At 46.8% G+C, this 27055-nt stretch overlaps 2 protein-coding genes across 3 annotated transcripts in view; both read left to right on the top strand.

Annotated features, from left to right (window-relative positions):
• Window positions 1–277: 277 nt before the first annotated feature.
• Window positions 278–8451, top strand: LOC135831054 (uncharacterized). Its single transcript, XM_065343306.1, has 5 exons — window positions 278–861; window positions 1620–2584; window positions 3388–3643; window positions 6600–6772; window positions 7453–8451. Exons 1-5 carry the CDS (start codon window positions 564–566, stop codon window positions 7981–7983), a joined length of 2223 nt encoding a protein of 740 aa, XP_065199378.1. The 5' UTR covers window positions 278–563; the 3' UTR covers window positions 7984–8451.
• A 1497-nt stretch (window positions 8452–9948) lies between these two features.
• The window catches only part of LOC135831052 (uncharacterized), a 26671-nt gene continuing 9564 nt past the window's right edge, over window positions 9949–27055 (top strand). Inside the window, exons 1-25 of one of the 2 annotated variants that reach the window (XM_065343302.1) lie at window positions 9949–10350; window positions 11480–11522; window positions 12418–12477; window positions 13235–13298; window positions 13670–13780; window positions 14231–14266; window positions 14926–14954; window positions 15225–15282; window positions 16313–16345; window positions 16577–16602; window positions 17038–17106; window positions 17726–17807; window positions 18123–18212; window positions 18932–19017; window positions 19412–19452; window positions 19733–19812; window positions 20473–20540; window positions 20809–20857; window positions 21179–21269; window positions 21799–21840; window positions 22046–22125; window positions 23522–23571; window positions 23830–23926; window positions 24429–24524; window positions 25123–25233. In XM_065343302.1, the coding sequence (XP_065199374.1) occupies window positions 10212–10350; window positions 11480–11522; window positions 12418–12477; window positions 13235–13298; window positions 13670–13780; window positions 14231–14266; window positions 14926–14954; window positions 15225–15282; window positions 16313–16345; window positions 16577–16602; window positions 17038–17106; window positions 17726–17807; window positions 18123–18212; window positions 18932–19017; window positions 19412–19452; window positions 19733–19812; window positions 20473–20540; window positions 20809–20857; window positions 21179–21269; window positions 21799–21840; window positions 22046–22125; window positions 23522–23571; window positions 23830–23926; window positions 24429–24524; window positions 25123–25233 (1731 nt within the window). In that variant the 5' untranslated portion in view covers window positions 9949–10211. The remainder of the gene's footprint in view (window positions 10351–11479; window positions 11523–12417; window positions 12478–13234; window positions 13299–13669; window positions 13781–14230; window positions 14267–14925; window positions 14955–15224; window positions 15283–16312; window positions 16346–16576; window positions 16603–17037; window positions 17107–17725; window positions 17808–18122; window positions 18213–18931; window positions 19018–19411; window positions 19453–19732; window positions 19813–20472; window positions 20541–20808; window positions 20858–21178; window positions 21270–21798; window positions 21841–22045; window positions 22126–23521; window positions 23572–23829; window positions 23927–24428; window positions 24525–25122; window positions 25234–27055) is intronic. The other variant, XM_065343303.1, reaches the window with a different exon arrangement.

The raw sequence follows: 27055 nt of genomic DNA, 5'->3' as shown, positions 1-27055 counted from the left end.
CACCACTGTATAGTACTATTAGTAGTGTAGTACTGTAGCGAGAGAGAGAGAGAGAGAGGGAGCTGCGCAGTAGTTGGGTTGGGTTCCTTTGCTGGTGGCGCTTGTTCAAGTAAACAATTATTAGTTGTTGACTCCATGGGGATCCAGTCCAGTCCTCATCATCACCATCCGTGTTCATGGTGTTTGCCTGCTCGCGAGTGCTCGGAGTGTTCCATTCATCAGTCATTTTCAATCATCACCCACGTAACCATGGTAACTCGTTACATGCTCATCCTACAAGTACAAGTACAACGACGTTACGTCTTCAATGCGAATAATTTTGAAATGAATGAACAAACGCCAGTCGCTACTGCATAACTGATGGATCGTACAGTAGCTAGCTAGCTGTCGCGAGCTAGGCTGTCCGATCCGGATCGCCTCCACCGCTGTAACAAGTGGGACAAGTAACTAATTATTTTACTAGCCTAGTGTAGTCAGTAAGCTATCGTTCGTGGATCTCCGGAGTTGCTCTACGCGATGGCTGAAACAGGCAATCCTATTCCAACCTGCCGCGACCAAGAAGGATGAGGCCGAGAATACTCTTGTGGGTGGTTGCTCTGATCGCTCAAGCTTACACTGGTTCTTCTGAGGAGACTGAAAGTCAGAGGACAGAGCCAGGACCTGCCGAGCGCCGCCACGTACAGCTGGTTATTCTGGGAGGTGGAATCGCCGGACTGTCGGCTGCTCGCAAGCTCAAGCAGCACGGTGTGACGGATTTTGCGCTTTTGGAGGGCCTGGACCACGTTGGTGGCAGGCTGCGCAATGGCAAAGTTGCCAACGTCACTGTGGAACTGGGGGCCAATTGGGTGCATGGGATAACCGGTAAGCCATCATCACATCATGACACCTGTAGCCTGGTAACTAATGCTTCAACGTGACTTACTTGCTAGTTCAAGTCCATGGCTCAATGGCACGGTGCTACTCTTGCCAGTTATGTACTGAGTTGGCACAAGAAAAGGCATAGATTGACACTCCTGGCACACAGACACAGCTGTTTGCTTCAGCTTGCTTGCGACGATAACTGTTGTGCCTATCTTGCAATGATAACTGTGCCTATCGGTGCTTGCCTGCGTTCACGGTGCCGCACATGCTCGAGCGCACATGCATGCAGGCGCACGCGCATGTGTGTGTGTGTGTGTGTGTGTGTGTGTGTGTGTGTGTGTGTGTGTGTGTGTGCGTGTGCGTGCGTGCATGTGTGTATTTTTGGCCCATGGGGGGGGGGGGGGAGAGCTACAAACACTAACATGCAGTGACACCGCGTGTCCTACGGTTGCAGCGGCGGAAATCCAACGTCTGATGTGAGTGCGGCAGTGACACGCTCAGTTCATTGTTGCACCGTCCGCTGGATGATATTCCCGTCCAATGGCAATGGTCCATGCGATGACGACCTGTCACAATACTTCCTCCGTGGAACTATTCTCTGCTGTGGTCTCTCACCAGGGTACTAGTAATACTGACATAGTACTGTACTTTGCCGCTGAGAAGGTTTAGCAGTGCTTTGCTGTGATGGTGATCCGGTGATGATTTCAGGCATTCCTCAATGTTTACAATCATTGTCTTTCCGGTGTTCTCGTTCACAGGAAATGCAATATGGCGCATGGCCCAGGAGTGCGGCTTGAAAGGCGTCTTTTCCGACTTTGACAATGTCACAATGCGATGGTCGAGTCGAGATACCAATTTGTACCGACGAACATTGCCAGTTTCACCCGGTGGCAAGCACACACAGGCAGACAACGACGACATGCCCGGCAATAGCAATCCTCGCAGGGTGCCCACCAGTCATCTGCATAGTCACAAGGTGAAGCGCGAGCAGGACGCAACGCTTCCCGTTGCACACTGCTACGTGGAGGAGGGCAGCAAGACGTGTGCAGGTGACTCCGGTTCTGACATGCTGGACAGGTGGAAGACACTGGAGTTCACCGAGGAGATGGTCAAGAGGCAACGCATGCAAGTGGACGACTCGGCCGACGACTACTCCCTGCGTGCGGCCATGCGCATGGAAGGTTGGGTGCCGGAGGATCATGCCGACCATGCTATCGAGTACTTCAACTATGACTTTGAGTATGCGCGGTCGCCGGATGAAACCTCCTTCATTGGCTCATCCCTGCACGTTTATGAAGATTTTGACAGTGAGAACTTCTTCGTGGCCGACCAACGTGGCTTCTCGACGATCATTCTGAAAACATGCCAAGACACCTTTGGCTCCGCTTGTGTTCTTTCAAGCGTGGGAGATGAGCCACACCGCCGAGACAGTCATGCTGCTGCTTTCGACACGTTGCCTGGTGATGGTGCGGGACCGTGGCTGATGCTGGGTAGAAACGTGACCCGTGTATCCACTAGCTGTGCTGCGGCAAAGCCTGCTTGGAATGACACGGGCACACGTTACTGTGTGACAATGGCCGATGGTTCGACCCTCACTGCTGACCACGTCATTATGACCTTTCCACTGGGTGTTCTGCAACACAATATTGTGCGGTTCGATCCTCCTCTGCCCAGGTGGAAGCTGAAGGCTCTGCACCGGATGGACATTGGGCTTTTCTCAAAGGTACTGGTGTGTACCTCATCGCCCTTATTCTATGCATTCAGCCATGCATGCTGCATTGCTGCTCAATGAAATCCGATCATGCGAGTCAATGTCACATCCCCAGACCTGTGAAAACACAGGTGTGTGTGTGTGTGTGTGTGTGTGCGCGTGTGTGTGTGTACAGGTGGCGTACGCTGACTTGACTCACATGATCGGATTTCAATGAGCAGCACTGTACATGTAGTACCATGTGGTTGAGGAAGAATATAGGAGAGAGGTCACTGTATTACATGTACATATTTCTGGAAGAAAAAATCAATAGCCCAGTGGTAGTATAGCCCAGTGATAGTATAGCCCAGTGATAGTATAGCCCAGTGATGGTATATCCCAGTGATAGTATGGCCCAGTGATAGTATAGCCCAGTGGTAGTATAGCCCAGTGGTAGTATGCCATCATGTAACTACACGCGCATACCATTCACCATTTGACGCCCATCGCCGGAGGCGATGATAGCGATGCTACAGCAGAAGCCATAGCAGCTTGTGCTGGGATTGCAACATTCAACAGCTTGCAAGGCTGAAGAATTGACCGCCACTATTCAGCCTGGTCTACACCACACAGCTATGAAGTGGCTATTTTTTGCACATACACACACACACACATACACACGTACACACACAGCAATTCACATACACACGTATCATCGACAAGCCACCTCCCTGTAACTAGTAACTTATGGCCCATCAGGGCAATCGAGTAGGCCACCTCACTATAATCACACCTTTGATTCTCTTTCCCTTCTTTTTCTTTGCTTGTTTTTGCAGGTGTTTGTAGCATTCCCTCGTCGGTTTTGGGACAACAGCCAGTTCTTGATCTACGTGTCCAGCCGGAGGCGCTTCATGGTACCCTGGGTAAACATAGACTATGCCGTGCCCGAGAATGCAACAAAATCACAGCACATCTTAGCTGTAATCTTGACTGGTGAGGAGGCAAGTCGTGTGGAGGAGCAGCCACTGGCTCAGACCCAATCCGAGGTGATGGAGACCCTGAGGGACATGTTTCCAAGCGAGGATATCCCCGGTAAGGCACAGATCTCAGGCCAGCTGACTTGAATACCGCTGCGCTGCTGCCGGAGATTACAAAGAGCTTTTATCTGTACATGCAAGGGACATGAGAAGACAAGCTGACCTTGTACTGACTAATGGCTATCACGAGAGAGCTTGGAAGCTCAGGGCCCTACGCTATGCTTCTTTGCCTTGATGACCTAGACAAAAAAAAGCATAGCGATGTTATAAATTCTTTAAAAAAATCCTTTTTTTTATAAGACATAACCTGGGATTCGAACCCGCACTATCGCGTGCCCTGCATGCATCCCCGATACACTTCGCATACATACTAATTCTTCCAAGTTGTTTCACATTGTGATCTTGCATTTGAAAGCCCTATTTGAATATGCATTGTGGCCAGCCGTCTTTGATGGCACGGTACGGTAGGGGATAGGTACGGGACAGGTACGATCGAGGGTAATACGACACCGTCTCCCGTACCGTACCGTACCATCAAACACAGCTGGCCACATACAGCTGCCCGCAATATTCAAATAGGGCTTTCAAACGCAAGATAATAACGTGAAGCAACTTGGAAGAATGGGTATGAATGCGAAGTGCATGGGGAAATGCATGTAGGGCGATAGTGTGGGTTCGAATCCCAGGATATGCCTGAAAAAAAAAATAGAAGAATTGAAAAATTTATAACATCCTATGCTTTTTTGCCGTCAGATACGGATAGCGCCAGGCGTGACACAAACAAACACACAAACAAACAAATACCAAATTAAAGCTGTGTGGACCCTGGCTAGCGCCAGACGTTACTGAAGTAACGTCTCCTGCATAGCTACGGGAATTAACATCTTTAGCTTACCATGGCAACACCTTTATGTGGAGCTTTAAAATAGGGTGAGCTGCAGTTTTATCATAGAACTTGCATACATGTACTTCAAATACAGTAACTACAGTTCACAATGCAGTAGTTGCCACGTCTTTCTGCCTGAAACTCACCCTGAGCGCAAGAAACGTGTGACAGTACCAACAGAAAAGCTAGTCATGACGGCTATGGTCGAGATGCCTACGTATGAAGTGGACTACCGGCTCATCACTTCGAGGGAATGAAAAGGAAGAAAAAAACAGTCCGAGGAAAAATGGCCGTCACTACCAGGACTCGAATCAGGAACCTTCGCTATAGGCCAGCGATGGTCTACCACTAAATTTTGGTGTGGTCGTCGTCTAAGCAGAGACTGTTCTACATTTTTCCAGACCTCAGACTACCTGGCAAGGTAGTCGCAGAATTTGAGCCCAAGTGGAGGATGGGGCCTATCTATCATCTCTGCATGCACTGTTTTCCAATCCTTAGTTAGTCCATCAGCCAAGAACTCAGAAGTCGTCAAATTCAAGCACCCTGTTGCACTTAGAAATCGAATACTTGATTTTGGCCTCAATGGGGAGTTTAGGTACCCTGTACACCGAATCCGCAAATAAAAAGAGTAAACGACTTGCACGCTCTGCAGGGGGAAGCCGACAAAGTGACCATTTTTGGCATTTCATCGACAGCCATTGTTGTGACCTAAACCCAATCTCCAATCAGTGCCATGCGCGTTTCAGGAATGAACTTTCAGATTTTGTGAATTACGGGAAAAATCTTGCAAATCGAGAAGATTTGCAGTGTAAACCATTGCAGTTTCCGTATTACACGTGTGCCTGGATTCAAATTACAATAAAATTGTTGTTCGCCTACTTGTAGAGTGTTGTTCCATTACACATCTCTTTCACTGTTCTATTTAATTGAGCATCCGAATACATACCTTCAGGAAGATTACAATGAGCTAGTATTGAACATCATCCACCTTCGGGTTTCCGAAGTATGCACCCCGAGTCATGTCAAGCAGGTTTGAAGCGTAGTTTTTACTGTTTGGCAAAAGTGATCTACGCTTCCACCCTGAATGGAATCACCCCGGGAAGGTCCTGATCCCTGGAAAAATAAGGAACGTGGAGAGCTAAAAGTAAGGAATCTGCGGCGATGGATGTTGTACATCGAGTGAATGCCCTGCAGTTCTCTTCTCCATTACGACCAACTAGCAAACGCCATGGCTCTGGATGCTGACAGCAAACAGTTGAAATATAGGCAAGGCTGCTTTGAACATGTTGCAACCAGGTAGTAGTACAGTTACAGTTGTACTACTTCGAAGTACTATCTACCACACTCGAGATCACCCAAAGAATAAAGCGATTGAATTCAAAATCAAAAAAAATTGTTGGGGATCGTCTGAAGCATATTCAAGCGAGGTACAGTCGGGCTTGATGACTGATCAAAGCCCTCGGGCTGGTCCCTTGGGCTTTGATCAGCCATCAATCCCTCTGTACCTCGCTTGATTATCTTCTTCATACCATTGTAGTTGCAAACGAGTAACTACAACAATTGCAGTACAATAGTCATGTAGTTTTTTGAATTACAATATAGTTATTTGAAAATGGTGAGCATCTTCATCTTCTTCCCGGTGCGCATGTACACATATTATTTTTGAATCTGTACGTGCTCCAAGCCAACTCACCTCTTCAAATCGACTGCGATTTATTTCGCGATTTTAGGTCGATCGCCACGGAAAACCACACCAAACGTTGACAAAACTCCACGTTTTTCACTGAAGACGCATTGGATATCATGATAAAACGGATGGAAAACCTCGTAATGGCTGATGAAGAAGAAGAAATTTGTCGAACTTCCAAGGCGCACTGCAAAAGGAGTGCAAGAGTTTCGCCAGGGAAAGTAGGCAGGTCGGATTCAGTGATGCTTTTGCTGTCGATTGATGTCAGTTCCAGGTGTTCGATTTGTAAGTGCAACAGGGGACTCACTTTGGCACCACTGGCTGATGGACTAAGTGGAGGTGTTTTGACCATCGGGGTTTATTCAGCTGTTTATATGATTATGTGACACCGCTGTGTATGTGTGCATTTGTGTGTTCATCGGTTTTCTTGTTGTGCAGAGCCAATCGACATAATGAAAACGGACTGGGACATTCATCCGTTCTTTCACGGCAGCTACAGCAATAGACCGGTCGGTGTAACTGACAACGACCTGCATAACATCCGAGCTCCGGTGGGGCGTTTGTATTTCGCTGGTGAGGCGACAAGTGAACGCTACAATGGATTCTTACAGGTGGGCACAAATTCTTGTGTAGTACTGCTTGATGAACGTATGTCTCATGAATATGCTAACACCAATCAGTGTGATCATAGGTTTGGTGATAAATCATGATTGCTCGGCGCTAGTTATCTCAAACGACTGGGTTTTGTTGAGCAGCACTGTAGGATTGTCTCTTCGTCAATACAGGCGGTGATATGAGAAAGCACTTGGAGTTGATTAAACAATACTACCACTAGCTTGTGCAGCTTGGGTTGCCGTTGCATAACCTGACTAGTGAGCATGTGTGTCATGGTCATGGTATCTCAGGATATTGGTCTTTCAAGATTTCATACTGCCTCCATTTCTTTTGAAAAAGCAACTGCATAAGAAGCAACCTCCATGGGAGTAGTTTACAAGTTGAGACGATTGGATCCTCCAAACTGCATGCATGTCCTAATCATGTGTGCTGCCAAGCAGTGTTCCTTGTTTTTTTGTGCTGCATCGTATGCATATTTTGAAGTTGTAAGAAAAGGTCTTGTTGTGGTTGTTGTTGTTGTTGTTGTTGTTGTTGTTGTTGTTGTTGTTGTTTGAGTTCTTTATTCTCACGATGGCACCATCACCAATAAGAAAAAGGAGTTGTTGTGGTCGTCGTCGTTGGCGGTGGTGTTCATTGCTAAATGCTGTGTGGCGCTGTGTGTTGCCTTGCATTACAGGGTGGACTAGAGAGCGGGCTCCTTGCTGCTGGAGATGTCCTGGCAAGGCTCGGTCTGGCGGGTGACATGTGTGAGAGCGACCAGCCTAGACCGCATCGCTCCACGGACCATGGCCATGAGCAACACAGGCACAGTGGCAAGGGTGATGAGCTTTCGGCAGAGACGTGTGATTGTACTGAGAAAAGCACCCGGAAACCAATCAAGTCCGCAGCTCGCCGCCATGCTGCACGTTTCCTCGGTGCTATTTGGCCAAGGGGAAGAAGTCTCACTCATAACTGTACCTGTGCTGTATGCAGGAGCATGGACTGTGCTGGTAAACACTCCAGGTCTGCAATTGCCAATGATACTTGCCACTGTGACTCTTCGTACAGTGAAGGTGGCCACCACCGTGGTATGAAGTCGCCTCGATTACTAACGCCTGACATTCTGTGGCGTCATATCTGGCCACTTCAGAAGGCCAGGTTTTTGCTGCTAGTCATGTGGGGAGGGCTGGTGCTTCTAATCAGCATGTGCATGCGTTCATGGCAGTAGTCACAAGTACTTATTAAAAACTTGATCTTACTCGGCCACCCTAACATTCTGGCATTGGAATACAGCAACCCGCCCCATTCCTGGTTTTCAAGTGCCCTCTTGCAGACACGCTGTTGGTGATGACCATACAAATGAGTATTGCTCATTTTCATTTCTCTGTCTTACAACGTATACCTCCCGTTGCCTTTGTAACATTTGCGAATGTAATGGGATTGCTTTACTCTGAGTTTCCAAGTGCTATTTATTTATTTTTTGAGATTTGATGCTGAAGGGATTGCACCATTGCAGTAATATAATATTTACCGTCCTAGCTTGACACTCAGCGCCAGGAACATTCCTTCAGTTTTGATATGAAGTATACTGCACTTATCTACGGACATCTTCGTTTTCCAAATGTTTATATGCAGTCATGTACATGAAGTACATAGTGAGTCGTTTTAAAAGCGGTCTGAACATATCTATAATACATGACATTGTCCCTGCTGTTGTGGATCACCTGGTCACCGACTCCCACTACATCAGTGTACTGTGGAGTGGGAGTGATGCTGCTGCTTGGGTCAGAACCTGTAGTAAATGTAGACGTTGCTCAGAAAAAGGTCAATCGATGTCAAGTGTCCTGTAGTTTATGCTGGTCACTTGGAGAATATATAAGCTGAGCACGAGCAAAGACTTGTATGATCAGTCTACTCAGCCGGCGTGGTGCTCAGTTATAGGAAAGCACATGTGCTGCAAGATTGCCAGATAAGATGACGGCATATCACACGGTGGAGAACACACGCCGGTAAGGAATAGTGCTCCTGATTACAACCAGACAGGTTGGAGGGTCCGCTGTCCGCTGCACACGAAACGAATTACCGTATGGGATCGTGCCAAATTGACACGTCATAATCGCACAAACGCGCATGCGCGCACACACACACACATCATCAGTACACACACGCACACACACACACACACACACACACACACACACACACACACACACACACACACACACACACACACACACACACACACACTCTCTCTCTCTCTCTCTCTCTCTCTCTCTCTCTCTCTCTCTTTCACCTTCACCTGCACACCTGACTGGAGATCACACAAGCGGAGACATTCACTTCATCCCAACCCTTCACTATAATTCATTGCAAGCTGAGGCACCTTATGTTGTTAGATGTGGATTGTGGCAGCTTCAAGGAAGTTCTATCGCCTTTGTGAGATATTGTAGATAGTGCCTTGTACTTGTAGAATTATGTGATATGATCTGCAACATACTAACTAGTCCGCCCTGTCAGTCTTAGACCTAGTTATGTTACCACTTGATCTTTTCTAGTGTCATTATTCTGATATGCTCGCGGGAGTCACCATTTCTCGTATGATGCCGGGCCAGTCATGGGCAAAAATAATGAGGGAAGTATAGGCAAGGCCAAGGGTGCAGAGTAGTGTGTTCTCTGTAATTGTTTGCTATGCCATCTTATCTTACCTGGTAAACCCGCAACCAAGACATCATATCAGTCACCGAGCCAAACTGGTCCAAAGACCTGTCTGTGCCTCACGGTGGAGCTCCAGACGGACCAGACGTCCAGAGGCAGAGGTAGCCTGCCCAGATGCGCGAGATGGAGCCTGCTCCGGCCTGGTGATGGATGGTATATGGGGCATGGACCATGAGGCATGAAGCATGATGCCTGAGATGAGTGATCATGGTGATGACTGATGGACCTACTAGTACTAGTAGTGAGTAGTACGTGAAGATCCATGGCAACCGCCATTTTCATCATGCCTGTGCAGCTGTGCCGTGTTCGTTCCCGCATCACCATGATCACACGATCAGGTGCAGAGTTTGCAGGGATAGCTACTCTCTCTATCTCAGGAGTCAGGGCAGTGACGTGCGTAAACCGCCTACTGCAAACTAGTTCGTCTTCACATTGAAATTTTGTTAGTTCAATCAATGTCAACGAGTTGTGTCGGATGATAGGAACATCTAGTAGTAGTACGGTGTGCATTATGTCTGCAGCAACAATAGCTATTACCAGGCTTATTGTTGACTGATCGAAAACGCAGCACAGTCCCGCACGCTAGCTGTTGCGCTCGCTATGGAAATGCAGCAGTGACTACATTGTATGTGGTCTCGAAGATGAACATCAGCTGAAGACTTCTATCCGAATATTAGTTGTCGCTGCGTTATCCTGTCTGCTGACTCTGGGTTTGACCCGACCGTCCACCTGGCCCTCGCCATGGTCGACTTTCGCGCGCGATTGCATGGCATAGATGCCTGGGCCAACCTGAGGCTTTGTGCCGATGGCGGCGAACCAGCGGAACCTAACATTCTCAATGGCTTATTTCAAGGCTCGACCATGAAACGGTTTTTAGAGTGTGAGTGTTGAGTGCTGTTGTTTTTGGACAATCAAGTTTTCCATCCACTGGTGGCATGTACATAATTATGTTAGCAACGTGCACACCTTGTACCCGGCTGCAAAAGCAAATTAACGAGTACGGTATTTTCCGGAGTATAAGCCGCACCCCCCATTTTGCCACGCAATGCAGACATTTATCCTGTTTATCACCGTTAATTCGATCATCCGAGTACGAGCCACGCCCTCGCTTTTTGGGTGATCAAAGTGGGGCTTAAATGTGATACGACAGCGGGTATCACATTGGGTGAGATTGCAATAGGTTATACCAAGAGTACATAACCCCCCAGAGTGTGCAACGCCGATCCAGCTCTGTGTAGGGTCTTGGTCGAGCGGAATCGGATCTTCTGATGTCATGCGTACACTTCACACCAGCGCAAGGCCGGTCTCGAGGCAGGGCACCATTGTTTTTGATCCAAGAGTACCCGCGACTCCCCGGGTTCCCCTCAGATGTGTACGGTATTATGACGCAAAGATCCGATTCCGCTCGACCAAGACCCTATGCAGAGCTGGATCAGGCGTTGCACACTCTGGGGGGTTATGTACTCTTGGTTATACCAGAATGGGAACCCGGCTGTGCCTTGGCGGGTAGGCTAAAATTAATGATATTGCTAGGGTCACTTGGCTTGGAAAATGGAAATACACTAGTGATGTCCGTGATATCTACAGTAGCTAGCGCTCAGACCATCCATTGCCTGTTTCTGGATCAAATGAAACAGCCCCACCGGCCCCGGGTGACGGTAGGCTTAGGCACAGAGGAACCAGATGATTCCTTCTCCCATGCGCGGCGTCTCAAGCTATTGATTCCGCTGTTGTAAAGCTCAGAATTAGTCTAGACATTATTGGGGGGGGGGGGGGGGCTCACATCATTTCAATATTCAAGCATGTTGCTGCATTGTTTGCATTGTTTGTTCCTGCCTTTCTCTCTCTCTCTCTCTCTCTCTCTCTCTCTCTCTCTCTCTCTCTCTCTCTCTCTCTCTCTCTCTCTCTCTCTCTCTCTCTCTCTCTCTCTCTCTCTCTCTCTCTCCGAGGCTCTCTCTCTCTCTCTCTCTTGCTCTCTTTCCCATCTTGTATCCTTTGTTTCTATCTAGTGATCATGGGCAAGCCAATGCGCAAGATGACGAGTTTTGATGGGTAAGTGCCAGTGATGCGTCAGTTGCGGCAACTATAATCCTACCCGATGAAAAAAATGAAATGACATGTAAACCACTCCATCCGGGGGCTCTGAGGAAACAGTATAGTTTACAGTCGTAGATACTTTAGTATTGTTCCTTAAGGTTTCCTTGCATCATTTCATACTTCTACATGTACATTGCTGGGGTTATACCGTAAAGTACCGTTGATCCGCCTCGCCCCCCTCGCGCCATGTTGCTTCCCAGCTGGTTTTTCGGCAGGGGGTGGGAATTAGATCAAGGCTGTGAAGTGCAGGACGATGTACAACAGCGTGGAGGATCAGACTCGATGTGCTGGATTGTGCACACTTTCATCCTGGATTGGCACGTATTGTGTACAGCCGTGCAAGCGTCGGTTCAACATCGTATTTAGTTGTATACGCCGGAATTGCTTCACAGGTAGAAAATCGACAGGGGCGGGAATTAGAGAGGGGGCGGATCAACAGTACTTTACGGTAATAATAATTAATATTATTATTTGCAATAGCTCAGTGGATAGAGCATCGCTGGCCTCAAGCGAAGGTCCCTGGTTCGCCGGAGTCCAGGTGGTGGCAGTCAATTTTTTCTTCAGACTTTCCCGTTTGCGTATTTCCCTCAAACCAGTGAATTATTATTTGTTAATAGTTCTCAAATGCAGTTCCCACAGACCTATTTTATGATTTGAAAGGAAGGCAAACTGACAACTGTTCACAGGTTTTCAGACAGGATTGACTGTTAGCACAGGGTATGAAATCCAACTAAGCTACCCAGCTGATCTCCTAACACTGTCTGCCTTTTTTCGTCTCCACTTTCGTTTTTTTTTCAACTGCACCTCCGATACTCTCGCTGTGCTCCCTGCTACCATTCTGCCTGCACAGGCTGAGTAAACAACAGAAGGTGATGCGCGCAGACTGGTTTGTCAGTGGCCTGCAAGAATCGTAAGTTGTCCGGTAGCATGTGTAGCAGAAGCACTCTACATACTGAGGGATTACTGAGCTTGCAGACTGATGGGCCTCAGCAGATCATCACGAGAGCATTGAATTTTAGCCAAAGCTCAAGCAGCTCTGATGGCATTGTTGCAATGCACTAGTGTTCACAGGAGTTGGACAAGCCAGTGTACGTAGCTAGGCTTAATCGTAGCACCGCCTAATCATGAGGTTTTGCTGTATGGGAGTCTGGTACTGCCTGGATAGTGCGTGCAAAGCAGGGGCGTCACACACTTTACGACCAGTACGGCTATGGTCGCACCAGGATCGTCCACCCAGAGCGCCTGTTGGGTGCTGAAGCGTGTCCTGTTGGCCGAAAAATCGGATCCCCCCCCCCCCCCCCGGGAAACCCCTGACCCCCGGTCGTACCACACCTCACTGCCCTGTGACGCCCCTCAGCGGCAAAGCATACAGTGACATCTGTGTTGTCGCATGCCACCGCTGCCAGAACAACCACAAATTGGTTAGTGATTGGTCATTTCAGGCTACAAGCCAATGCTTCAATAGATTCATGTGTTGGATGTGTCGCTGTTGTCTGTTGCACTGGATTGCTACATTTGTTGCTAATTACACTGTCTTGCTGGAGCATACATGGCATACAGGGCATACAGAGCATACATGGCATACAGGGCATACATGGCATATGATACAGGGCACATTTGTTGCAAGATGGTTACGGTGATGCTTTGCTCTTCCACGTGTCATGCAGTGGCTTCCTCTCCAAGAACCATCGGGTCGACAAGGAGTACTTTATATCGTCGTTTGGTGATGAGGTATGTTCCGCAGAGACAAGACTGGTGCTAGTAGGTGTTGCTGCGATGTATTATGGTATGGGTACCACTATAATTATTGTGTTTGGTGATGGTACTGCACGGTTGACTTGCGTTGTGCCTGTGGGCCGCGGACAGTGGCAGATGCTCTGCTGCAGTGTGTGCCATGGAACCAAACATGTCTGAGCGATCAGCTGTTTTAGAGACTTGAACACAGCATAAGAATATCTACAAACTACTCTGCCTCATTTCCTCAGTGCTAGCATTGTACACATGTGCTCAGTGCTAGCAGTGTACACATGTAGCCAAGTTCTACAGTAGAAACATCTTCGGCTTAGTGTGTAATTCTTGTGTTGTTGAAATCCACTGAACAGGTGTTCCCGGTGCTGTGGAGTGTTGTCAATTACGATATCAAGTATTCCTGGTGCGTATGTCCAGACATGATGTCCTCCAGTCCGGATGTTCTTCTGGCCAAACCGCTGACGGTAAGGTGACTTCACGTACAGTGAAACCTCGTTAAGAAGAACACTGATAAGACAAACTTTCACTAGAATTCCCAGCGCTATTGGATTCACCACTGTGTATTCATTGGGTAAGACATATGGATAAGAAGAACTCCCGTTATTGCGAACAAATACCGTCGGTCCCTTGGTGTTCGTCCTAAAGAGGTTCGACTGTAGTTTCTATGATACCCCTGGCACTCAGTATTCTGGCATTTCTGGGACCGGCATATTCCGGTGTATAGCAGCTGCATCAAACTACCATGCTCATCTTCTAGTATGCCATGCATGGACAATATGTAATGAAGTACAGATGGTTAGATGAGTGTGCGCTGGGAACACACATGTGTAGTGTTGCTCTACCAACTACGTATCGCTTTTTCTTGTCTCCGTGTATACCTATTGCACTCTTCTTCTCCTCCGATATGCTTGCAGTTAATGACAGGCGAATCACCTCATCCTGTGGTACAAGTAAGTTCTTCTCCCCTGCCCAACATCGACAGCGACCAGGGCCTTTGATTTCTGCACCTTCGGACTGATTGACACAGCCGAAGTCGCAGATCATGTTTTGCACAACAAAACAAAGCATACACTGCATTTTCATTTTTCAGTGATAGTCATAGAATAATGATGGTGAATGACCGCTACATCAGGCAGTCACCCTGGTCTCACTCTTGTCGGGTTCCTTGTGTCATAGGGCCTTTTGTGTCATAGGGCCTTTTGTGTCATAGGGCCTTTTGTGTGGTTGGTAGTGAAGTCCTGTCCCATAGACTCAGTCATCACAATTTGGCCAATCACCCTTTTGAACTCTGACGGTAGCATCAAACGTGATATGATGTGCTGCAGATGGTCATGCTGCAGAACCGGCGGAAACAGTTTTTGATTGGTCTGGCCATCCCACAGCCTTTCGTTCTCTGTTCCATATATGGCAGGCACATGGTATGACCCACTTAACATGAAATACCGAAGCGTTGGTCCGGGCATGGCCTGACCGACTGGACTGGTTGAGCTGGGCCTGTGCTAACGAGGCTGTGTGCAGCATAAGCACAAGCCATGTTTGGACACTACCATCCTCTTTGTTCCTATCTTTCCTGTTCTTCCATATCGCCTGACTTCGACGAATTTTGAAGACGTCATTAGCACAACGCCGTGTCAGCAGGTAAGCTGTGCGTGTGTGTGTGTGCACGCACGCACACGCGCACGCGCGCGCGCGTGTGTGTGTGTGTGTGTGTATGCGTCTGTGTGTGAGTGTGTATGTATATGTGTGTGTATGTGTGTATGTATGTGTGCGTTCATGCGTGTGCTTGCGTCTTTTACCGGTATGTTGGCCAAAAAGGCAAGAAACTCCATACTAGGTCACCAGATAACTTGAAAAACATTGCCGTTGATACTGAATTTGATGCTTCTCTGTGTTGTTTTGTTCGCCAAGGCCTGTGAAGCCAGATGCAGAAGACTGTCTCTTCTCCTTAGCCCGCAGTTTGCTGAAGGTACGGATGTGGATAGCCACACTGGTGAATTATGATTCTATCATTGAAAGTCCAAACATACGGTCATGCCCACAAAGGAAATGTTACGAATCGTTGTTGGTTTGAACAGTGGATATATTACTGTATAGAGCGGTGGAGGTCACCTGCTCTCAGACTGCTTACTGCTTACTGAGTCTGGCATGTATGACTGGGTAGTAGATGAACACATGCCAAATGTATCATGATGGTCATGCAGCACAATTAACTTGGGTACCGCATGTTTGATGGATCCCACGACCTTCCACCCCCCCCCCCCCCCTGTTTAGCCCTTATCCGGCCGTCAAAGTGGACAAATTCTCAGTCGAAGCGAGAGGCGCCGCGACTCATTTTGTTGATAACTTTAGTTTCCCTTGGGTGATATTGGCAAACTTGGGCTTTTTGGAAAGCTTGAGCCATGAGGAATTCTCTAGAAACAGTTTGTAGCTTTCATTTGAAAGAGGAACAAAACTCCATCTCCAATTCCATTTTTTGAAGAGAAGTACGGCTCATCGACATATGGACTATTTGTAGTCTTAATTTTGTACTTTCATGCTAACACATTTTGAATTATACCATCAGGGAAGCATCCAGGCAAAGTTTTAGGAGGACAATGTAATCATTGCCAAAGTTACACCATTTGAAAACTTGTTTTGTACGCGGTGTGAAAACAGACCTCGCTCAGAGACTTATAACTTCTCTTTGAAAGATGCTAACACGCTCTGGTCTTTTGCAAATGAATGGTGGGTCTTTCCAGCATCTTTTGAGACCAAAATGGTCCAAATTCGATCAAAACTAAGTGAGTTACAGCTTGTTAAAGTCATCTACGGATAGTCGTCGATATTTGACTGGCCGGTCGGATAAGGGTTAGGAACATACCTAATGACATTGTTAGGTCATTCCAGTTGTGTATTCGCCTTAAGCTCATCCCTGCCTTGTCTGAGATAGCTTCCTCGCCCTGCTATGTTGATTCCTGTTCGCACTGTTCTGGCTTGCTTGCTTTTGCCATTTGCAGGCCACCAGAGAAGGCTCAAAACTCAAAGTAGAGGTAAATACATTTACATGCACATGTGTACTTGAAAGTAGGAAACGTTTGGTGATAATTTGTTGCGGAGTTCAACTTCTGTGCGGCATGGAAAAATTGGCAGTGGACTATAAGCTTTTACAGTGCAGTGGTCTAAGCTATCTTTGAAGCACTCTCTGCCTTTTTGGGGTAACTTCCACAATGTAGCAATGTAATGTATGATACCAGAGTGTCTTGCCTATTTCCGTTCTGCAGGAGTTGTCTGATTTCAACGACTGCAGGTGAGTGTGGAGCCTCTGAGACGTCTAGCATTCTCCCTGTTGACTGCGTTTCCACTGCATGTCTGCACTGCCACACTTGGTTCATCTATTGATACTTGTTCGGGCAAAACAGTATTGGTATGTGTTGGAATCAAGTCAGCTTTCATGTAGGAACGTTTAGTGTACCACATTGCCAATGACACTTGAGTACTATGCCGTCCAGTGAAATTCGACTCCATGAATAAAATAACGCTAAAATAAAAAATATATGAATAAAATAACACTGGGTGCTACATTACCCAAGCACTGTTGTGGAAATGCCATTCTGTGCACTTGAATGCAGTGCCACTCCGTTCATGATGTCAAACTTCACTGGCCAGTACATTATTGTCATGCGCCGTGCTTTGCTGCATTGCAACACTGTTCTATTCTTGCTGTTTGCTGTTGCGGGCACAGGATTCTTTGTGCCCTGGTCAATGCTCTCGTTCCGGAAATGTTCACGTCAGAAATACTACTGAATGATCGGTAAGACTGTGCAGCGTCGTGATGGCACTGCCTATAGCACGCCGGCATGGCTGGAGAATCGGTTACAACACCTGTTCATCACATGTGTATTGTCTTGTTCGGTCATTGTGGTGACCGTTCATGTTTATTACAGGTAACCAGCAAGACTGACCAAAACACATGTAGCCCAAGGGCATGAAATGCTCCGTGAACATGTACATGTACAAAAGAGAATAGATCACACGAGAACGAGTTATGCAGCAACTATCCACGACTGTAACAATATGATAAACAGTCAGACAGTGCGATAGTAGGGCACAAAACTGACAGGCTACTGAGACATTCAGCGACCTGAGACCTAGCTCTTAAAACACATCTGTGTGTGTTGTTACAGTCGTGGATAGATGCTGCATAACTCGTTCTCATGTGATTTCTTCTCCTTTTTACGTTTATTACTGGCTCATTATCCGAGTTAAAATTTTGAACATGTACATGTATTTACTTTCTGCTTTACTGACTGGCTGACTGGCTGACTGGCTGACTTCAAGCAAATTGACGTGGTCATAGCGGGCTGGAGAAATATAGAATGACTTGTGCACAGTGAAGAGATCTACTATTGATATTCACTGTCTTGTTGCAGCTGGACTCTAAATCTCATCGTGAAGTGCCTGAGGTCACTCTTCCGGCTTGAAATAAGCTTTGACTCACAAGATTTCGCCGAGGTAGGTTCATGCAGTATAAATTTAAAAGTAGGATTAGAACATCTTCAGTGGAGGATTACAAAATCAAAACTTACTCTCACGGTTATATTTAGTGGAGCATCTCGCAACATGTACTGTACCCAGGGTTTTGACCCTAGTTTGCTATTTTAACTAACTATTCTTTTCAACACTCTCAGGTCACTAAAGTTATTAGAGAGGATGTCCTCAAACAATGTGACCCTGGTTTTCCACTCATCATCAGTGCGAATATGGCATTGCAGAATCACGGGGAGTCGAAGCACAGTGTAACATCTGCTGTCCGTTTGCTGTTTACAGGTCGATGAAATCGGCCTTTGCTCCTTCATGGCGGTCTTCTTCCTTCGGGGATTTCAGTTGCGACAGTCACTTGCGGTGATGGCCAAACTGGTTAGTGGATATTTGTACCCTGTATACTATTAGTAGTGAATCATTAATGTATTCATTATAACATACATTCAATAATCTGTGGAGACTGAGTGTGTTCAGTAAAACCTGGTTTAAGCGACCATCCCACGGTGCAAGCAAAAACGGTCCTTACAGCCAAGTGGTCCTTAGAACAAGTTCCCACACATTCGTGGCTTCTCGAATCGTGTACATACATGTACATGTGCATGACTCTCTGTCACTTCCATGTACTCTACTCGTATTGACGGGCGTGGAGCATAGAATACTTTCGTGTAGGGAAAGCACACCTCACCCAAGTGCATGCAGCGCATCCTGCGCTGTCACCTGTCACTTCTGTTGACTGCATGCACATGCTTCAGAGTGAACTTCAACCCTGTTGCAGTCAAGCCTGCCGGGCAAGATGGCACATTTGGCTAGTTTTGGTCCCTGTGTGCAGGTCCGATATGGCACTTGGTACGCTAAAAGTCAGTCGCTGGTTGCGCAAGGCAGGTGGTCGCTGTTTCCGGTGCAGCTAAAACCAGAGGTCGAATACACCAGATTTTACTGTAGTTGGAAATCGCTCTTGCTCAACTTTTGGTGTCATGTAATAGATTTTCAAGGATCTGGAGGATGCATATCACCTTTCGATTTATAAGTGAAGTGTTCTATTTGACTCACGGTGTCATCTACTGTCTACTCTCATCATTTCCGTGTGCTTTTAGGATCATTTTGAAAAGAAGATAACCAAGGCTGAAAGTGACCTGAAGGACATACCAAGCCCTCCGAAGACTGCAGCCCATATCAACAGGTAAGCTGGAGTGGGCCAGTTGCAGCACATATCAACAGATAAGCTGGAGTGGGGCAGTAGCTAAGAACGCCCATTCCCTCTTCTCGGTCAGATCAGAGCACTGATGTTTAATCATGATTCATGACCACTATAAGCCTATCTAATTGCAAGTACTGATAGCTTCCACAGTACTGTCGGATGCCGCAGAACGAATAGGCTAGGATTTCACCAAGCACAGCGTACCAGTGTATACACGGTGACTCAACTGTGCACAGACTGTAATACATTAAAATAAGAACGTCCCAGGCTAGGAGGCTGACCCCCCCCCCCCCCCCAGCCCTTCGGCACCCAACAGAACTGTATGTTGGCAGGTACTGACATGTCGTGTTCCGGATTCTTTCGGTGGCTTGCACAGGACGGCTGAGCTGAAAACTCTAGTGGAGGACTGCAAAGATGGTGTGTATTGTCCACTATAGTTCTGTGTGACGTACATTCAATGTTGCCCGCTCTAATTATGTGTGAATTGCATAATTGCCTCTTCGGCCATTGCCAATACGTTAACGTTATGACGGTTATGTACATATTTTTGTTCTGATTGGTAGTATTTTCTCTTGAAAGTGTTGTCATGTGACTAGCTATCATTGCCAAACCTATAGTTTGTGTACTGTAGGTATAGTCCCATGGCTGGGAGCCGACCCTAAATGTGATGTTGGCACTATGCTCTTTATGACTGCAGAAATATCTCGTCTTGGTCAGAAGTTCAACTTGAATGAATGCCGCTCCTGGTCAGAAAGCATTGAGGAGCTACAGCAAGAGGTACGCAGTTCAGTGCATGCGTTTGTGTTGTGTGTGTGTGTCATGGACCAGAACTTTCCATGGACGTGCTTTTTCTACCGACGATTACCACCATGTGTGTGTGTGTGTGTGTGCGTGCGTGCGCGCGCGCGTGCGTGCGTGCGTGCGTGTGCGTGTGTGTGTGTGTGTGTGTGTGCGCGTGTGTACCAGCGCTACATACACTGTACTTAGTTGCTGGGCTGGTACTACTTGTAGTTGTGGGATGAGTTCCGCGGCATTGGTACTGGTCAAGCACAGTTGAGGACATTGAAACCCATTGAAACCCATTGAAACCCATTGAAACCCATTGAAACCCATTGAAACCCATTGAAACCCATTGAGACATCAAGCGATTACGGGGCACTGGCCTTGCAACCTTGAGCATTGTCTATTTTTCACAGTGTTACAGCGTGTGTACGTGCCAAGCAAATAAGGGCGCCGGCCACGGTCACTCCGCTGCCGGGTTTCTATGTCCACAGCAGTACATGTACTTAAGTAGCATGATGTGTGACCATAGTTATAGCAGGGCTGGATTTATTCATGTACTATGTCTATGGACTATAAGAAGAAATGACACTGCAGTGAAACACTTTGGGCAAGCCAGAAAATAGTGACAGTTGCTGCTCTTCTATCTGCTTTCAGATCCGTGATGATGTTTCTCAGATGGTGGACCAGCGATTTGATGTAGTGGATGTAGCGGACGCACAAGGGTAAAGTAGGGTTAGGTAGCTCTCCTCGTGATTGAAATTGGAGATTGAGATCGGACTTCGGAACTTTCCTTTTCAATCTGATCACTGGTCAGGAAGTTACTGTATGGGATCTATGAGCGTACAAGTACATTGTACATTTAGGAGTTATGGATTGCCATTATTTACAATTGTAATGTATCATTGGCAGCACATCAGTACGTTGCGCAGTATAGACATTAGTGTTGTGATATATTTTTGTCGTGCATTTGGTGTTCTGCTGTATTTGTAGTCCTGGTATGACGATCAATGATTTTGTGGATGAACTTGGAATCAACTTGGTGAGTAGAGTCCTGTCCACCATGAATTTAGGTTCCGTCAGGGTGAAGTCTAGAAGGCATTTCTACTGTGAAATGCATTGTAAAATGCTATTGGGGATATGCAGGTAGTCACGGCTGGGCCAGTCATTTCTGTGTTTTGTTCCTTCCTCATTGATAATGCGTTGGTATATGTTCAGGTTCAAGGGGAGCCTCAGCACGTGTAGTGCCAGGTTACACATGATTTGCATGGTTACATGGTTACATGGTTACATGGTTACATGGTGAATTTTGGCATGAACAGTACTAGTATGTGGTTTGAATGATTTTTTCCGTTGCGTGCAGGTACTGACTGGCATGGTGGGATTCTACACGACTGGCACACAGGAGGTTGTCTACCCGGGCCGGCGGTTAGTCGTGCAAGATACCAAAACTGGTGAGTTGTCCTTGTTGGATGTGGCGTTCGTCTACCAAGCATTTCATTTTTGGGCTGTTTTGCTTTCTTACGTAAGTAGGTTGCTTCCAAAAGAAGCATGCAATATTGCTGGGACGTTTGTGCGTAAAACTATGCTACACGGATCTCGATTCGTGCACATGTATAGTGTAGTGCAGGCTTTACATACCACACTAAATCATTAAAAAGGTGTGTGTGTGGGGGGGGGGGGAGGCATAGTACTAAGTAAGCCCAGTCAGAAAAGTGTGACCATGCGTAACCGGGAACATGCTGGCACCCTCCCAGGTATCTACGGCACGCCAAACTGCATCAAGAAGCAAACTGCATCAAGAAGTATACCTCAAGAAGTATACCTCACCATAATGTACTGCTCAATCTCCCGACAGCTGCGGTTTCGACCGTGCTAGGTCTCATCAGTGAAGCTCAGACTTACTGGTCCGACCGCATTTCATTAAACCAGCTCAAAGCATCACCACCGTGTATGTATTCTATGCTTCTCCATGTCTTACAGGTGAATTCTACGATAATTTCACTGGCCATGAAAATTCCGATGGTAAGTGTCGCGTGTACCGACAATTTGGAAATTGAACCTCCAAAGCTATGCAGAGCTATGATCCACAATGAAAGCTACCACCTTATGAAATCAGTTTGTGTGAATTTTGCTCCCAAGAATTTGCATTGGCTTCAAGGATGTGCTTTGCTTTTGCTTTACAGTTAAAGTAGCAATAGGTGTTTTCATATTGTTTGCTTCATTGCAGGGCGTAGCGTGTATGATGTGCTGCACATCACTGCCGCGGCTGTCAGCACTGTGAGACCGGATGCGGTAGAGGGGTGTAAGGTAAAGATAACAACCGGAGTACGAACTGTTCTACTTGCATTCCTTATTCAGTGACCGGACATTGTGTGCAACAATGCCAAGTGTGGGTAAGGTGAATCAATGGGTAATACACTTTACAGCGACAAGAGATTTTGAACTTCTCCTAACTGATAGCCTTCGCCGGGCCTAATTGTTCATCATGAATTTTGTCGAACTTCTCCACTACGACTACGATGAACAGGGTAGCGGCATGCCAGCGAGTAGACCTGAATACTTAGAGGAATGTTTGCGCAGCTCTTTCTTGAATACATGGACAGAAGATTCCGAAGTCAATGTGGGTAGGAGACAATTCCATAAAAGGGAGGTTTTGAATAAGAAAAGTGATTTGGCTGTTGTCTGGGTGTGAGGTTTCTATCACCTCAGGTTCATTATAAGACTGTACGTTGGAGCAACGAAAGGCTAATCTTACTCGAGAACATCATGCAAGAAAGAACAACGAATAATACAGAACGCATCTACAAAAATGAAAATGCAGACACGGAAGAATCTCACCCCAAGTCCCGAAAGTGGACTTGAGGTGATGGAAAAGGCTACAGTATGCATAGTGCATAGTATAGTGATCAGTGCAAAGGTACAATGCATGTACAAAGGTGCCATAAAAGTGCGCGGATGCTGTAAGTGATCACAGGTGCCGCAAGAGTTCATGTGTGCTACAAAAGGTGCTCCTGAGTGCTGCAAATGGTGCAAGGGTGCAAAATCCTACTGTACAACGATGGTGTACAATAAAGCAAATATGGAATGAACAAGACAGGAAAGGACAAATCCTGCATCATTACACTGGGCTTTGGGCTTTTCAATAGCACAATTTTGGTGTCGGCGTATAAGCCCGTGTCTGTGTATAAGCCCATGTTCTTGCATAAGCCCACCGAAATGTCCTTGTGAAACAGATACGCCCGGGGGCTTATCCGCAGGATTCTACGGTATCACTATGAGTCGTATATTGAAACAATGCCAAAAACCATGAGGTGAAGAAGAGGCTGATTTGAATCATCCACAAATGCTGGACTCGCTTGGTGTGGCGCATCAGTGTCCAAGACTGTTCAGCTTGCAACACCACGTGTCAATGTCTGGACTCGCGGTCGAGATCTTGATCCCCAATGGATTTCAAGAAGATCAGATGAGGTTCCTGAAGTAGTATGGCACTGCCACATGTATTCGTATCCGATTGCAACACGTGTTGTAGGGAGAATAGCAGGTACAGTTGCCTGTGCTTTGTGATCAACAGCACGATGCTATCAGTATGTAGTGACATCGGCATGCAACATCTCATCGTCTGTGGAATCGTACAGCTACACAGCACCATATCACATTGTGATGTCCTGGTTATTTGTCCTCCCACTAAACCCTCCACCTACAGGTCTTCTTCGAAAGCAAATCTCGAAACAGAATTCTTCGAGAAGACACTCTGTAAGTCGCTGAATGGTGCAGCTCTGTTGCTTCAGAATGTGAGCAATTGTGCTATAGCGGCACATCAGAATGCCGAGATATACGTATAGTATTAGTATAGTTACTTGTATGCGTTGGCAACTTACCAATTAGTGGCAATTACTTTGCTTAACAACCTTAATTGATTAGAACAAAGCAAGAAAAAATGATGGATTTCATCATATTGCAAGTCCTACTGGTGCTTTGATTGTGTGTTTCCTGCACTTCTCTGAAAACCAGATTTCTTTACCAAGTATTCCCTGGAACGTTGAAGAGTTCGGAACACATCCTGCTGCATGCGGCACAGCTAGGCAATGAGGAGATCGTGAAGAAGCTGGTAAGTCACGAATGAAGTCGGCAGCGTGGTACTGTAAATAGCACACATTCTTACTTTGTATTTCCGGGAATAGGTCTGACCTGTAGTGCCCTCTGCCCCTCCCCCCCCCCACCCCGGCCCCAACCCCACACTGATATACCTATGAGCATCATACACGGTAAATGCTGTTGGCTGTTTCTGAGTGAAATGCAATTAAGGGATTTGCTTCTATTCAAGAATTATAAATATGGAATTCGTTAATCAAGCCAGGAGTGCAGGGTAGAATTCTTCAACATGTATACTATCAATGTGAAGTAGCCACCCGTATGAGAGATGGTGTTGCTGCGCTTTGTTACATACTGACAACTGGAACTGTACCTCGTGGCTAAATTGGCCATCATCTACTGAAAGTTCTCAAGATGATCACATGTACACATTCATCACGTGGATGACGTTAATGTGCCGTTTGTAGTTTGACGAGCCATGGCTGGTTGTTGTGGTTGATCTCAACTCCTCTTCCTAGGCCCTGTTCTTCAATTTTGAATCTCGCTTTCTGAACTGCCGAGATCCCAGTACTGGAAATACTCCACTTCACCTGGTCGCTCGGCATGGATATCAGGTAACACATCTTGTATCTCTGCTGTAGTTGTGCTTGTACTGAAGAATGCTACATAGCATGCAGTCTGGAGATATCAATATTTGTATTGAACAGTGAGATGCAGGTATGCAAAAATCGGTGTCTTTCAGACAGCTGAAATAGTTCTGACGGTGCAGTCTGTCTTGCACCACATGCCATATACACTGTAGTATCCGTGATACATTCCTGAGTGGCTATATGCCATGGTTGGTTTTAACACTCACTCTCTTCAAATTAGCTGGTGTTCCCAGGGCCACTGCGCCTTGAGATCATGTTGCAATAAAAAAAGACCCATCGTGTGGGTCTCCCTTGGGGAAAAGAGCACAAGTGTATAAGCCAAGGGAAATGAAACTGAAGAAGAAAACTGCTAATCGAAGTGAAGCCAAGTATGATTGCGACCTTAGGGGAAAGGAAAAGATGAGATAGTGGTGTACCCGCATAGCTGATGCTCATAGTGATTGTCACCTTTTTCTGCCGGCATACAGAGAGAATATATACGTCTACACTCTCCTCCATCCTCTGTTTGGTGTGGTAACAGGTCGTTGTATTGTGTGTGAACATCATTGTTTGCCACTTTCAGGATCTGGTTCTCTACTTCCTGGAGAATGGCGCCAAGGTGAACTCACTCAATGATTTCGGAAACACCGCTCTATTCCTGGCGGCTGAAAGAATCAATAAGCCCATATGTCAGGTGAGTGGATGCGCAGGAGGAGATTTAGTGTGATTTCCAGATCTCCAGATCTCCACCGCTGTACTGATTGGATGTGCAGCGTTGTTCCCCGCTCCCCTCTGGTTCGTCTTCGGCACACTGGTCTGCATCCTATTCTGATAACACCGTAGCTATATTCATGGCAGATATAACTACAGTAAAACCTGGTTTTTACAGCGACCACCACACGGTGCAAGCGAAGGTGGTCATTAAAACCAGGTGGTCTTTAGAACCAGGTCCCATACATTTGTGGCATATCGGATTGTGTACGTACATGTGCATGATTGTACATGTACTTCCACTTACTCGTATTGACAGGCGTGGAGCATAGTCTCTTTCGTGCCGGCAAAGCATGCACACCCCACTCAAGTGCATGCAGCGCATCCTGCACTGTCACTTGTCACTTCTGTTGACTGCATGCACATGCTTCAGAGTGCACTTCAACCCTGCCGCAGTCAAGCCTGCCGGGCAAGATGGCACATTTGCGGGCTAGTTTTGGTCCCTGTCACGGTGCAGGTCCGATATGGCACTTGGTACACTGAAAGTCGGTCGCCGGTCGCCCAAGGCAGGTGGTCGCTGTATCCGGTGCAGTTTCTGTGTAGAACTGTCCGTGCATGGAAAAACGGTCGTAAAAGCAGGTGGTCGCTAAAACAAGGTTTTATTGTTTTGGTATACAAGTAGTGGTATGGTATACATGTCCTTCTAAGTAATTTCACAAAGGAAAACAGAAACACGCACAAATACTAAGGAGATACAACGGGGTCTTGAACTTCTACCTGCCTCCCATTTGAAACTCACGGACTGTATCAAATGATAGCAGAACCTTGAAAGGCCAGTTGCTCGTAGTTTTTTAGGGGTGAAACGGTTACCCTTTAAGGTTGCAAACGGGTACGTGGCTTAACGGATGGGTTATCGGGTACCCTTTAGCAGCCAATAGTAACAGTTACGATACAATAGCCTTTCGCATTTCGTGCCAGGAGTACATGCGATGTCATGCAATTCACAGCAAGTACACTACATCGCGACAAGCACAGCATGTGCACTTACTGTGCTACATGCAAAAACAGTCCAAATTGTCATATGTAGGGAGGTTTAGTGCCCACGTAACGGAAACGCGTACGTGGGTGATCCACGTAAAGTGGATGAAGGGCGCCCACGTTACAATGTTGTGTTTAGTCACACGGAACAAACAACAGCCATAAAGCGAAAGGCCCAAACCTGGTCAAAGACGAAGCTACCCGGGCCTAAGAAGCTCATCCAATATTTTGATTTCGTGCTTCGGAAACTTCTTCAGCTGAGCACCCTCACAGCTCGCACAATGCGCTCCATTCTGATTTTCACCCACGTTCTGGCGGAACGTGGGTGAGCCTCCATACACGGTATGTCGTGAACCTGAAAACGTCTGTACGTGGGTCACTGAGTATCACGTGGTACACACACGTAAAGTACCCACGGATTACGTGGGACTAAACCTCCCTAGTAGCAGGATCGAACAACCAACATCACACTCAAACTGTACATCGAACTGTATGGCTATACAAGCCAGCTAAGAATACCGTACTGCACCGGCGTACACGACTAACGGGTACTCGTTTTCTAACGGATCAGCAGCTAAACAGACGGGTACCCGGGTACCCGGATCACCCCTTTCACCTCTAAATTTTTTCTGCTGGGCGGCCCATAATTTAGCGTGATATTTGATTGAGTCACGATTGCCATCCAGAGGGCACAGCAACCCCATCGAGCCTTCAACTTAGTCAGCGTGTAGGAAGTGTCACTGTCTACACTATACCCAGTGTTGCTC

This window comes from Sycon ciliatum, chromosome 1 (assembly GCF_964019385.1).
Source record: "Sycon ciliatum chromosome 1, ocSycCili1.1, whole genome shotgun sequence".
Lineage (NCBI taxonomy): Eukaryota > Metazoa > Porifera > Calcarea > Leucosolenida > Sycettidae > Sycon > Sycon ciliatum.
Note: the sequence above shows the minus strand (reverse complement) of the source record. Positions and strands in the feature narration are given on the sequence as shown.

Bases quoted from the DNA above. Each gene is read 5' to 3' on its own strand.
- LOC135831054 (XM_065343306.1), top strand. From the start codon at position 564: ATGAGGCCGAGAATACTCTTGTGGGTGGTTGCTCTGATCGCTCAAGCT. The intron at 862-1,619 runs GTAAGCCATCAT...TCTCGTTCACAG, and splicing joins TTGGGTGCATGGGATAACCG to GAAATGCAATATGGCGCATG. The intron at 6,773-7,452 runs GTGGGCACAAAT...CTTGCATTACAG, and splicing joins GCTACAATGGATTCTTACAG to GGTGGACTAGAGAGCGGGCT.